The sequence below is a fragment of the Sorex fumeus genome, unplaced genomic scaffold (genome assembly GCF_029834395.1).
Source record: "Sorex fumeus unplaced genomic scaffold, SorFum_2.1 ptg000064l, whole genome shotgun sequence".
Taxonomy (NCBI): domain Eukaryota; kingdom Metazoa; phylum Chordata; class Mammalia; order Eulipotyphla; family Soricidae; genus Sorex; species Sorex fumeus.
In genome coordinates this window covers 1017736-1030641 of record NW_026606121.1, presented here as the reverse complement: position 1 = coordinate 1030641, position 12906 = coordinate 1017736, and the positions used below count along the sequence as shown (strand labels likewise).

Sequence of the window (12906 nt, the reverse complement as noted above, 5' to 3'; positions counted from 1 at the left end):
TGGCTTTGCTTTGGTTAATGCTTTAGGGGCATACCTGGCAGTGCTTAGGGCTGACTCCTGGCAGAGCTGGGGGAACCATATGGGGTATCAGATTCGTATCCGGCTTGGCGGCATGCAAGGCAAATGCCCTCCCCGCTGCGCGATGGCTCCGGCCCCAACGTCATTGTCTTCAGCAAAGGTCAGGCTCGGGCTGGGGCACGTCAACATATTGAGAGCCCTGGGGGCTGGTGGTCCTTCCCCCCAGGACACAGGGATTAGTAGCTTAGCACCTCTGCCAGCCCTGGCCTTGTGCCCTAGTGTTGCCTCCTCCCAGGAGCCGGAACCTCCTTCCAGCCTGGCTCTGTGCCTGGCCATTCCCGGGACTCCACCTCTCCACTCCACCAGCTCCGCGCCCAGATGTCCAGAACCTTCCAGCAGCCGACCTGGGACCTGGGCATGATGGTGCCTCTCCTGCTGTCCTTTCTGCTTTTCCTGCGGCCTGTGGCCCCGCTGGAGACCCTGGCAAGGGAGTGGGGTCCTGGTGAGTGGGGGCTGGAGACCCCGATGGGGGAGTGGGGGCGGAGGAGTGGGGATCAGAGATGAGTACAGGGGAATCTGAGCAGGGCAACGTGGGAGCAAGGCACCCTTAATGAAGCCTCTGGACAAGCCAAACCAGCCTTTCAAGGAACTAGATCTCAAATTTTAAGTCTATAGAGGAACAAAACTAAGGTGCAGAAAGGTGAAGAGACCTGCCCTGGGTTGCAGATCAGGAGCCAACCAGAGAGAACTTTCCTACTCTTCCTCTTCCTGCCATGCTTAGCAGGAGCACAGCCCCAAAGGGCGTCTGTGGGAGCAGGTTGGACAGCAGAGAGCCAGTCTCCAACCCCCACGTACACAACCCCAGCTCCACCGAGCAGCAGGCAGGGCACAGGGGTACATCTGACCCCGCATCAGGACCACCGTGTGGTCCATCATGAAGTGATGCTAGAATCAATGGTGGACGTGTCCACACACTCACAGACACACACGGACACACATACAGGCATGCACACAGGAGCCCACCAGGTATGTGGTTCCTGTTCTCCAGTCTGTTCCCCTCCCTGCACTGTCAGGAGGCTCAGCCAGCATGTTCCTAGAAGGTACAGTGGGGTTCACGGGTCTCATCTGTGCAGACATGAGGGGGGTCAGGCTGTCTGCATCAGGGGACCTGCATCGGGATGGCTTTCACAGAGCAGGGCTCAGCCAGCCCAGATCTGATGGTCACAACAGGAGGATTAAGTCCCCGTCACCTTGCGCCCCCTTCATATGGCCTGGGTCCCCACCAGGAGGCTGAGCTGGTGTCTCAGTGGGAGAGGGCTGGGGAGGCAGCTGCCCCCACATGGACCCCCACGTCTCTCCTCTTGGCAGGACGGTACTCGCTGAGCTTTCTCTACACCGGCCAGTCCAAGCCCAGAGAGGGAGAGCCCAGCTTCCAGGCCATGGCCTACCTCAATGACCAGGCCCTGTTCCGCTACGACAGCACGCGTGGGCGAGCCGAGCCCCTGGGCCCGTGGGCACAGCTGAACGGGGTGGAGGACTGGGAGAAGGAGAGCAAGCTTCAGAAGGCTAGGGGGGACTTCTTCCTGGAGACCCTGAAAGACGCCGTCAATTACTACAAGGACCCGGAAGGTGAGCCGGGGACATGGGTGGGGTTCAGCAGCGGCCAAGCGTGTTCGGGCGGCAGGAGGGATGGCAGAAGGACAGAGTCGAGGCTTAACACCACCGGGGTACCAGCACTGAGCCATGCCAAGGAGCCGGGCTGGGTCCCACGGGTCCTGCTTGGTGCCTCACCTTCCCCCAAAATACACAGACATTTCTGCAGGCCCTCAACTCTTCCAAAACACCTGCCTCATCCCTGCCCTTCCCCCTGGGCCCTTAGCACCTACCAGAAGTGGCGTCAGACCCAGCACTCCTCCCTGCGTGGGGTCAGGCCTCACTACCGGAAGTGACGTCTGACCCCACTCTCTTTCAGCTGTACTATCAGACACCACTGACCTCAAGTCCCCAAACTCCAGTTCGGATGAGGCTGCTTCCACTCCTGGAGTTTATTTTTACTCTGATTTTATTTTAATTTAGACACCGTGATTTACAAATGTGTATCATAGAGTTTTAGGCATACGCTGTTCCACTTCCACTCCCACCACCAGTGCTAGCTCCCCCGAAACATTCCCTCCCCAGGTTCCCACTTCATGGGCTCATTTCTAAGTTTAATCGCTGCGGTTTGAGCCCAGGCTGACAGTAACTGGTGGCTCTGTAGCTTAGATACTCACTCACATCCCACCCACCCCTTCCTCCCCAACCCCACCACAGACCCCCAGAGCCACCCCTCACAGGCTGCTGAGGCTGAATCATTATAGGATGGGGAGTGCCACAAGCATCCTGAAAGCTGAATGTTTCCCACAGGGGAGCAGAGCAGTGCAGACAGGCTGGGAGACAGTGCGGGCTCGGGTGCAGGCCTGCCTGGTGTGCAGACTCCCGGGCCCCAGCCCCCACCTGGCAACCACATACACAGCACTGTCCAAAGGGAACATTGGGGTGGGGACCAGGGGCTGAGGACTCCTGGGAGTAGCCCCAGGGCCCCGAGCACTGGGTGGGAAGAGTCAGAGGGAGCTCCCAGTGAGGATGAGGAAGGAAACAGGGACAGTAGCCGCCCAACAGGAGCCCGCGTAACAGTAGCAGCATTATCCTCCGAGAAGCCACACCAAGATGACCTCAAGGGGCAGGAGACAAGCCGCGGGGTGGGAACAGAGGTGGGAGCCAGCAGCTCTCCTCATGCCGGCAAGTAACACCAACTTCTACTGCCAGGACCTGAGGTTGTGTGCCCCTTCCAGGGGCAGCCAGTTTCCCAGAATCGTGACTGGAAGGACTTGTGATAGGGCCGGGGAACGGGCAGACGTGAGGGACGGTGTTTATTCAGTAGAGTTTACCCCCCTCAGCGCCAGGACAGGGATTTCATAATCCTTCCCAAACCATGAAATCCAATCTTTCTGTTGACCTTGGAAACAGGCTTCTGAATGGCGCATGCTCCCTCACCCCTCAGCAAAGTGGTGCTTAGGGCTTACTCCTGGCTCTGTGCTCAGGGATCACTCCTGACAGTACTCAGAAAACGATGTGGGGTTCCAGGGATCAAACCCTTGTTGGTCACTTTGGTCACTTACAAGGCAAGCACCCTCCCCACCGCACTACTGTGCTATCGTTCCAGGCTTGGTGAAGATAGAAAGGGTTAAAAATCTTCCTCACGTCTCCAGCTCTGAAATTCCCTGGCTGCAAATCCAGTGTCCCATCCCAGATCACCCTAAGACCCCCAAACTAAGCTTAGGGTCCTCCCCTGACTGCTGTGTGTCTGGACAAGAACTTTTATTTTTCATTTTATGAAATTTTATTTATTGAATCACCGTGAGAGCAGTTACAAAACTTTCAGGTCTAAGTCTCGGTCATACAATGAAACACCCGTACCTTCACCAGTGCCCACTTCACCACCAAAAACCCCAGTATACCCCCATCCCACACACTCCCCCTACCCGTGGGGCAGATGATTTCCACATTATTCTCTCTTTTACTTTGATCACATTCAATATTTCGACACCAGACCAACCCTTATTATTTGAGATTTTACCCCAACATTCAGATCTGCTGAAAAGGCAACAATAGACAATTTGTGTTCTATTGCTGGTTATGAATAACATATGATGTCACATGGCTGCAGTAGGGCCATGTGATTTTGAAATTCTGAAATTTTAACACTTAAATCTGGAGGGATTTCTGCCAAAAGCCACTGGGTTTCGAGATTTGCTCCTGAGTCTCTGGGATCATGGCCGTTGAGCAGCTTGATCAGAAACCAGAGAGGCAGTTCGTGGGCAATTACTTGGGGTCTCATTGGGATGGGGAGACCAGGACCAGCTCTACCCCCATCCTGTGAGGCCCAACAAGTTTCGTCACTGCAGGCCCAAGCCTGACTGTCCAATGGCCTCTGGAGGATGACAGCCACCGAGCCACCAAGGGGGAGCAGGCGGAGGGACAACACCCTTTCCCCCCTGGGGTGGCCTGGTGACAGTAAACCTACTGCGGGGTCCGAACGCATTTCTGCCAAAAGCCGCTGGGTTTCAAGATTAGTTTCTGAGTTTCTTGGATCATGGCCATTAAGCAGCTTGATCAGGAGCCAGAGAGGTCGTTCGTGGGCGATGATTGGGGTCTCGTTGGGGTGGGGAGGACAAGCCCAGCTCCCCCTGCATCCCATGAGGCCCAACAAGTTTTGTCACTGCGGGCCCAAGCCTGACCGTCCAATGGCCTCTGGAGGATGATGGCCACCGAGCCGCCAAGGGGGAGCAGGCGGAGTGATAACACCCTTTCCTCCCTGGGGTGGCCCGGCGACAGTGACGTACTTTAGGGTCTGGATGCATTTCTGCCAAAAGCCACTGGGTTTCGAGATTTTTTTCTGAGTATCTGGGATCATGGCGGTTAAGCAGCTTGATCAGGAGCCAGAGAGGCCGTTCGTGGGCGATGACTTGGGGTCTTGTTGGGGTGGGGAGGACAGGACTGGCTCCACCCCCATCCTGTGAGGCCCTGCATGTCTCATCACTGGGGGCCCAAACCTGACTGTCCAGTGGCCTCTGAAGGATGGCAGCCACTGGGTCGCCGGGGGGGAAAAGGCCAGCAAAGGTAACCTACTGCAGGGACCAGACGAATTTCTGCCAAAAGCCACTGGGTTTCGAGATTTTTTTTTTCTGAGTCTCTGGGATCATGGCCATTTAAGCAGTTCGATCAGGAACCAGAGAGGCCATGCCTCCAATTATATAGCTGAGCCAGAGGTGGTTTGTGGGTGTGTTTCCCACATACCTAACTTCTGGCCATTTACTCTCTTGGTAAACTTTGCCCCAAGTTTTTGGGGTCTGGCCAAAGGCACAGCAGCAATTTTGGGGTATCTGGAAGTTTGAAGACGCCATCAGGCTGCTGATGTACTCGCCACATAGGTACAGATTGACCTGATGGCAGCACCACACCCCCTTGGACAAGAACTTTTTCACCCAGCAACTTCTCGCCAAGATAGCAGAAACTCTTTTTCAGACTGAAGAGATAGTGGAATATTTAAAGTGCTTTACATGAAAAAAAAATTAAATAAATAAAAATAAAGTGGTTTACATGCACGCAACCAACCCCAGTTTAATCCCTGGCACCCCAGAGGGTACCCCGAGCCCTACCAGGGATGATCCCTGAGTGCAGAGTCAGGAGTCAGCCCTGAGGGGCCCCTAAACAAACCAGATCCAAAACCCTTTTCCTGCCCAGCATGGGAGCATGTAGAAGGCTCTGTCCGCGGGCTCATGGGTCACTGGGGGTGCCTGCAGCGCCCCACACTTTCCAGGGCAGGTTTGGCTGTGAACTACAGAATAATGTGAGCAGCGGTGCCTTCTGGAGCTACGCCTATGACGGCAGTGACTTCATCACCTTCAACCAGAGCATCCCCGCCTGGGTGACCCTGGACCCAGCCGCTGGCATCACCAAGAGCAAGTGGGAGGCGGAGGCCGAGTACCTGCAGCGGTCCAAGGCCTACCTGGAGGAGGAGTGTCCTGCCATGCTGCGGAGGTACCTGCATCTCGGGAAGCACCTCCTGGACCGACGAGGTACCCCTGTGGGGGAAGAAGTAGGGGAGGGTCCGTGCTGTGGGGCTCACGGAGGAATGTCGACCCTGAGAGAGCAGAGGGATAGGGCTGATGGCCCCAAGAGACCTTGGAATGAGAAGGATCCAGAAAGAGGGTCATGTGGGGCAGGACAGGCGAGGGACAGTGGGGCTGGGGTGGGTTCCCTCAGAGGCTTGGGGGAAGACCAATCCAAAATATTTGGGGGTGGCACAAAATCGGAAGTCAACGCCATCAGAAGTCAGTACTCCCTGGCTAGCATCAGGCAGGCAGGACTAAGGTTAAGGCAAGGGGATTGAACCCCAGCACCACAGAGTCCCAAGTACCATCAGGAGTGACCTCCTAGCCAGAACAGCCCCTAAAACCACCGGGTGGGGCTGGATCAATAGCATGATGAGGAGGGCGTTTGCCTCACATGAGGTTGACCTGGGTTCGTTCCCCAGAACCCCATAGAGTCTCCTGAGCACTGCCAGGAGTGATTCCTGAGTGCATTGCCAGGAGGAACCCCTGACCACTGCCAGGTGTGACCCAAAGAGCCAATAAGTAAATAAATGAATGAAAATCATCAGGTGTGGCCCAAAAAGACAACATCAAATGAGAAAATAATTCTGAAGGCCAGAGACATATGACCAGGTTTAAGGCACTTGCCTTGAATGTGCCAACCCTGGTTGACCCCCGAGACCTTCCAGGAGAGACTCCTAAACACAAAGCCAGGAGTAAGCCCAAGCAATAAATAATGTGCATGCACACAGCCAACCCCAGTTTAATCCCTGCCACCCCAGAAGGTACCCGGAGCCCTACCAGGGGTGATCCTGAGTGATTCCTGAGTGCAGAGCCAGGAGTAACCCCTGAGCACTGCCACCCCAAAAGCTAATAATGTGTGGTCCCCAAACCAATAAATAAATCAAAGGAAATGAAATTTAAAAATACAAAGCTCTAGGAATGGCCAGGCTGGAAAGTAGCCCCAAGATGTGCCCTAGACCAAGCTTGCGACTCCACCTCAGGGACTCCCCAGGGGCCTGGGATAGAGTGCAGTTGGGGAGCACGTTAACCTTGCCCAAGCACCGCCAGGAGTGATCCCTGAGTGCTGAGCCAGGAGTCACCCCAATCATCGCTGGGTATGGATCCCCCCCGAAAAGAAAAAAAACAGAACTCAGACCCAGGAGAGGGCGGGGGGGTCCTGGGCAGGATAGTGTGGACTTCAGCCCCCAGGACCCATACTCTGTCCTTCTGCAGATGCCCCTTCGGTGACCATCACCAACCACGTGGCTCCAGGACACCAGAGATGGTTCAAGTGTCGTGCTGATGAGTTTTACCCTCCTGGCATCACCCTGCGCTGGACTCGGGCCGGCAGCCCCCTGGAGCCGGAGTTTAGGGGGGACATGCTTCCTAGCGGCAGTGGCACTTACCAGTCCTGGGTGGTGGTGAGGGTGTCCCTGAAGGACGGGAGTCCCCTCGCCTGCCACGTGGAGCACAGCACCCGGGCCGAGACTGTCACTGTGCAGTGGGACACCGAGGAGGGCACTGTAATCCAGTAGCCAGGCCTCTGGGAGTCAGGGGCCAGGTCACAGGCAAGAAGCCGGAGGACGGCACCAGGGGCAGAGCTGACTGATTCCGGCATGTCCTGTAAAAGCCCAGGCTTGATCCAGGCCACCCAGCACCATCACCACTTTCCCAGCACGCAGCATGGAGACGCATCTTGAAACTGTGAATGAGAGGCCAGAGCAAGAGTCCAGCGGGAGGGCCCTGCCCTTGCACGCAGCCGACCCGGGTTCTATCTCTGACATCCCCTAGGGTCCCCCTAGTACCACCAGGAGTCCTGAGTGACCCCTGAGCATCATTGAGTGTGGCCCAAAAAGAAAAAAAAAAGAAATAAAGTATGAATGAGTAGAGATGTGAGCATTAGTGTCCTTCCCAGAGTGACTCATCTAAAACTCTCAGCATCTCAGATGGGAGTGTCTGGGCCTGGGGGTGGTCTTTGTGGCATAGCGTAGGCCTTCATGTCCTCGTGGACATTGTTCCTGTACTCCTCAGCTCATGTCACCTCTGCTCATGAGATCCTGAAAACTCTTGAATTGAACCTGAAGTCTCTTCCTCTTCTTTTTTTAATATCTGGGGATCACACCCATGACCAAAACTCCCCAGGAAAAAGATCTCCACAGATTGCTCAGACTCCCTCAAATTGCATCCCCATATATGTTTAAACAAAATCAGTACCAGGGCCAGAGCGATAGAACTGAGGGGAGAACCTTTGCCTTGCAAGTGGCCAACCAGGGTTTGATCCCGGGCATCCCATAGGGTCCTCCCAAGAACTGCCAGGAGTGATTCCTGAGTGCAGAGCTAGGAGTAATCCCTGAGCATCACTGGATGTGAACCAAAAAGCAAAATAAATAAATCTTTAAAAGAAATAATAAACAAAATCAGTACCCACATGTTCTAAGCCTGAATTCGAGCAGGGCCCACCCCCCTGAGTCCTGCGGGGCACCTCACCCACCTGGCGCCATGTGCTGACCCCGCCCCTGATGCCCCTGATGCCCCCGACCTCTTCTTTGGAGCTCTACGCAACTTTCCGTCTTCTTAGAAAGCCTAGTGTAAAGGCTGTTCTTTTTGGAGGGTTGTTTTCGGTTTGCTGGGACCACACTCAGCAGCTAGGAGGTCACTCTCCAGCTGTGCTTGGGGTCCCATGTGATGCTGGGAATCAAACGGGTCACTCGGTGCAGGGCAGCACCTAACCCCTCCAGCTCTAGCTGTACCCTCCAGCCCTGACTGTCCTTCTCTTTGGACGCTGATTTGGAAACCAAAGCTGAGAATTAATATCTTTAGTCCACACATGATCCTGGCTCCCTTCCTCTAGATTAAAGTCTGTCCATTTCCGTTTGAATAGGAGGAAGGCTGCAGGGAGGAACATTTAAATCACCCACAGAGTGAAAAATAAAACTGTTGGAGACCCAAGTGATATAACAGCAGTCAGGGGGTACTTGTCTTGCAAACAGCTGACCTGAATTCAATCCCCTGAATCCCATATGATCCTCCAAGCCCTGTCAGGAGTGATCCTTGAGCACAAAGTAAGGAATAAGCCCTGAGCACTGCTAGGTGTGGCCCAAAAACAAAATTAAAGAATAGAACTGTTTGAACTTCAAAATATTCTGACCTCTTGGGGGCTGGAGCGATAGTATAGCGGGCAAGGTACTTGCCTTGCACAGAGCTGACCAGGGTTTGATCCCTTGCACCCTAAATGGTCCCATGAATACCACCAGGAGTAATTTTTTAGTGCAAAACTAGGAGTAACCCCTGAGCATCACAGAGTGTGGCCCAAGAACAAACAAAAATATTCTGAGCCCTTTAAAAAAAGAAGAAAATTTTTCTCATGAGGAGAAAAATTCAGGTCAGCAAGGAAAGCCACATGAGCATTCATGCTGACAGAAGATTCCAGAAAACCCTTCCAATAGGGAAACACAGCAGGAGGACACAGCAGGGACTGTTCAAAGCCTGAGTCCTGGTCAGTGTAGGAGCATCAGACACCCCCAGAGCTTTGGAAGGTTCAGCTGAGTGCAGGCCAGAGCCACAGAGGAGAGTCATGGGGCCCGACCCAGGAGGGCCTGCAGGGAGGCTAGCATTGGGCATACCAGAGGACCCAGGGGTGAGAGATCAAAGGTGGGTCCGTCCCCTCTGCACTCCATTTGCCAACTCCCGGTCCCCACAGATGGTCCTGAGCTTATGAACCAACATTCCTGCACTTCGCTCAGCAGTGAGGAAATGGCCTTATCTGGAGATGAGGTCAATTGCCAGGAGAAAAGGTGCAAGATGTTTTCTGCTTCGGTAATGCCCAGGGAACCCCAATTCTTTTTAGGGAAGGCACAGTTAGATGACCCCACCGCGAAGGTTGCTGGTTTAGTGACAGACGGTAGAAGGTGAGGGGACCCCAACTAGTTTCTGCCTGCACCATGTTTCACAAATGGGGGAGTAGAACCCCTACGGGTCCTGAGATGATGGGGTGGTCTTCTTAGATGCACTTCAGGGGGGAGCTTTCTTCTTCAAGAAGTTTGTCCTCTTCAAGAAGAAAGATTTCCAGGGCGGTGCTGAGTAATACTTTCTATGAAAAGGGGTCAGTGAGATGAGTGGATTCGGGAGCCTCTGCTCTAGACCCTGGGTTCCCGCTCCTTATGCTCAGGATCAAATGCACGTGACAGGTTCAGGTGGGATTTCCTTCCTGGCTGAGGGGACCAAGGCGGCCTTCGGCATCCAGGAAACTTCATCGTTTGCAGTTTTTAGATATGATCACCAGAGGGCACCCGTCTCCTGATAACGGGTCCAGAGTCTCCATTCCCGCTATTTCTCTGCAACTGTCTTGTCTTCGGTCCTTTTGATTATTATGGTGTCAACTCTGTTTCCATTACCTAATCCCAGTATTTCCACCTGGATGTCCTGGCGACACCTCAGATCCCAGCCCCACTTTCCTTCGTCGTGCCCAAAGAAACCAAAAATTCTTCTTCATCCTCATTCCCTAGGTTCTCGCCCAGTCAGGGGCATTTTTATCCTTCTAGTGACTCACACTTAAGCCCTTGGGTTCCTGCTTTGTTTGTTTGTTTGTTTGTTTGTTTGGGAGCAACACCAAGTAGGGTTCAAGACTTACTCCTGGCTGTGTTCCGGGATCGCTCCTGAAGGGGCTCGTGGGTCTATATAGGGTGTCAGGGATTGAACCCAGGTTAGCTGAATGCAAGACATGCACCACTGAACTATCACTCTGACCCTATGCCAGTGGGTTCCTGTCCTACCCCTTTCATCCCATACAGTCAAGATGTCACTGGGCCGGAGAGATAGGATAGTGGGTAGGCATTTACCTTGCATGTGGCCAACCCAAGTTCAATCCCCTGCATCCCACGTGATCCCCTGAGCCCCCGGGAGTGATCTGAGCACTGCTGGGTGTGGCCCTAAAAGCAAAGTCACAAAAGCTTATGCTCACCAAGACCCCTCCTGTCGCTTCATGTCTCCATTGAGGGTCTGAGCTGCACCCAACAACCCTCCCTCCTTCAGATCATCTTTGGTATTTTCCAATATGTTGCATTAAACTAATACCGAATGAGGCTTGACACAGTCGCATACTGACACCTAGTTCCCACTGAGCCTGAACTGATGCCTCTGGGAATGGGACTGAGCCAGGCTTATCCCCTTTGCATGCACCTCACACTGTGTGCTTAGCCAAAGCCCCCAAGCATGTGTCACATCCCAAGATCAATGTCACATCCGTGACTCCGTCTCTCTGCAGGCCCGGTCCCCAGAGACCACAGTGCTTTCTGGTTTACTGAATTCAGCATTTCTAGACTCCAAGAGTCAGTGAACTGGGGCTGGAGCAACAGCACAGCGGGTAGGGAGTTTGCCTTGCACGCAGCCAACCCGGGTTTGATTCCCAGCATCCCATATGGTTCCCTGAGCACCACCAGGAGTAATTCCTGAGTGAATGAGCCAGGAGTAACTCTTGTGCATCGCCGAGTGACCCAAAAAAAAAGAAAAAAGAAAAAGAAAAAAGAAGAAGTATCCGTGAGCCTCTGGCTTTCTCTGCCTGACTGCACCTGGCATAGTGTCCTTGCAGTGTCGCTGTGTCACAGATGTTGAGATGACCTCAACATCTTTAACCGACCAGGCTGTCCCAGAGAGAACCTGACTTCGCATCCTCAGAACATGCTCAAAAACGGCGTTTCTGGATCAGACAACTTCCCACCCCGTGTGCTTGAGGGTCCCTTTTCCCACATCCTCACCAGAATTTGAAACTCTCAGATACTCCTAGCTCTGCATTCAGGGGTCACTCCTGTCTGGGTTCCAAGGATCAGATGTGGTGCTGAGGATTGAACCCAGGTTGGTTGCATGCAAGGAAGCTGCCCTACCCACCATGTTGTGCTCTCTCTACGGCCCTTCACCTGTTGATTTTTTCCCTTTTTGGGGGGGAGGGTCACACCCAGCAGTGCTCAGGCTCTGCATTCAGAAATTCTAGAAGTGCTCAGGGAACCATATGGGATGCCATGGATTGAACCCGGGTCAGGCAAACGCCCTTCCCACTATACCAGCACTCCAGGTGCCCTTCTACTGCTTCTTGATCCAAATTTGATCAGCTTAACTTTACTGTTTGCTTTGGTGCTTTCAGAAATCTCTGAACAGGTTCACAGGTGAGAAGGTAGGCTGTTTATTTTATTAAGTGTCCACAAGCCTGTGCTCAGCCGCCAACTGAGACTCACAGAGACAAGACAGAGTTTTTAAGGTTTTATTCACACATCAAAACACACTCATGCAAGGGACTCAGCGTTGAGGGTTCCCAAGCCTAAGAAACTTGGAACCTCAAGCATCTGTGTAGCAGGCATTATGTACTCTTTTTTAGGTTACAAAACAATACATCTTGTCCTTTCACGTGGCAGTTACATTCCCATCCTATCTTGAGCAAAACAGATGTACATAAGTAAAATCTAGCAGTCAGAACACCCTGACTTAGCCAAATATCTGGAGACTGTTGCATGAGTATTCTTTCGGTCAGAAGCACAGAGACAAGACACACAAGAGGAATGTAGAGAGCATGGAGGGCCAAGGCATCGATCTGGCTTGAGGCGAAGAGTGACTGCCAGAGGCCACCTTTTATTCTATTTTTTATCAGTTACATCCTAATGGCTTCATCACAGAGAAAGAATCACGAATGAGAGTACAAACAGTTATAGGATAAGCATTCATCAAAAGAACATCAGGGTATATATTGTCTTATCAAAGCTATGTTGCAATGATTTAAAATGTCAAAGGAAGATACGGAGCTGTACAAGTAGACTCTACAGATTACATCCCCCACATTCTTGTAGTTGGTTACACATAGGGCAAATAGAAGTCTCATACCAATACTTGAAGGTCAAACCAGATTAAGGATGTGTAAGAGAGGGAGAAACTGTTGCCTTGTACTGCCAAGATAAGGAATGACCAAGCAGGCATGAGAGCATGCTGTATTTCTCCAGGTCATCTGGACTCACAAGTTTTTTTTTTTACTTTGATTAGATTCATTGTTTCAACAAAAGATGCACCATTATTATTTAGAGTTTACACCCCCAAACCAGACATGCTGAAAGGGTATTATGAAATAATTTGTTTTCTACAGCTGCTTACAAGAATCAAATGATGTCACGCGGCCGCGTGAATTTGGATTTCTGGTATTTTACTTATTAAGCCTGGAAGTATTTCTGCTGAGAGTCAGATAATTATGAGATTGGTTTCTGTGGCTCTGGAG

General features: G+C 52.6%; 1 protein-coding gene across 1 annotated transcript; it reads left to right on the top strand.

The window, feature by feature from the left end:
* The first annotated feature begins 351 nt into the window (after window positions 1-351).
* AZGP1 (alpha-2-glycoprotein 1, zinc-binding) lies at window positions 352-7543 on the top strand. Its single transcript, XM_056128531.1, has 4 exons — window positions 352-520; window positions 1387-1647; window positions 5361-5636; window positions 6888-7543. The coding sequence occupies exons 1-4, from the start codon at window positions 397-399 to the stop codon at window positions 7187-7189; spliced, it is 963 nt and encodes a 320-aa protein (XP_055984506.1). The 5' UTR covers window positions 352-396; the 3' UTR covers window positions 7190-7543.
* Window positions 7544-12906: the final 5363 nt, after the last annotated feature.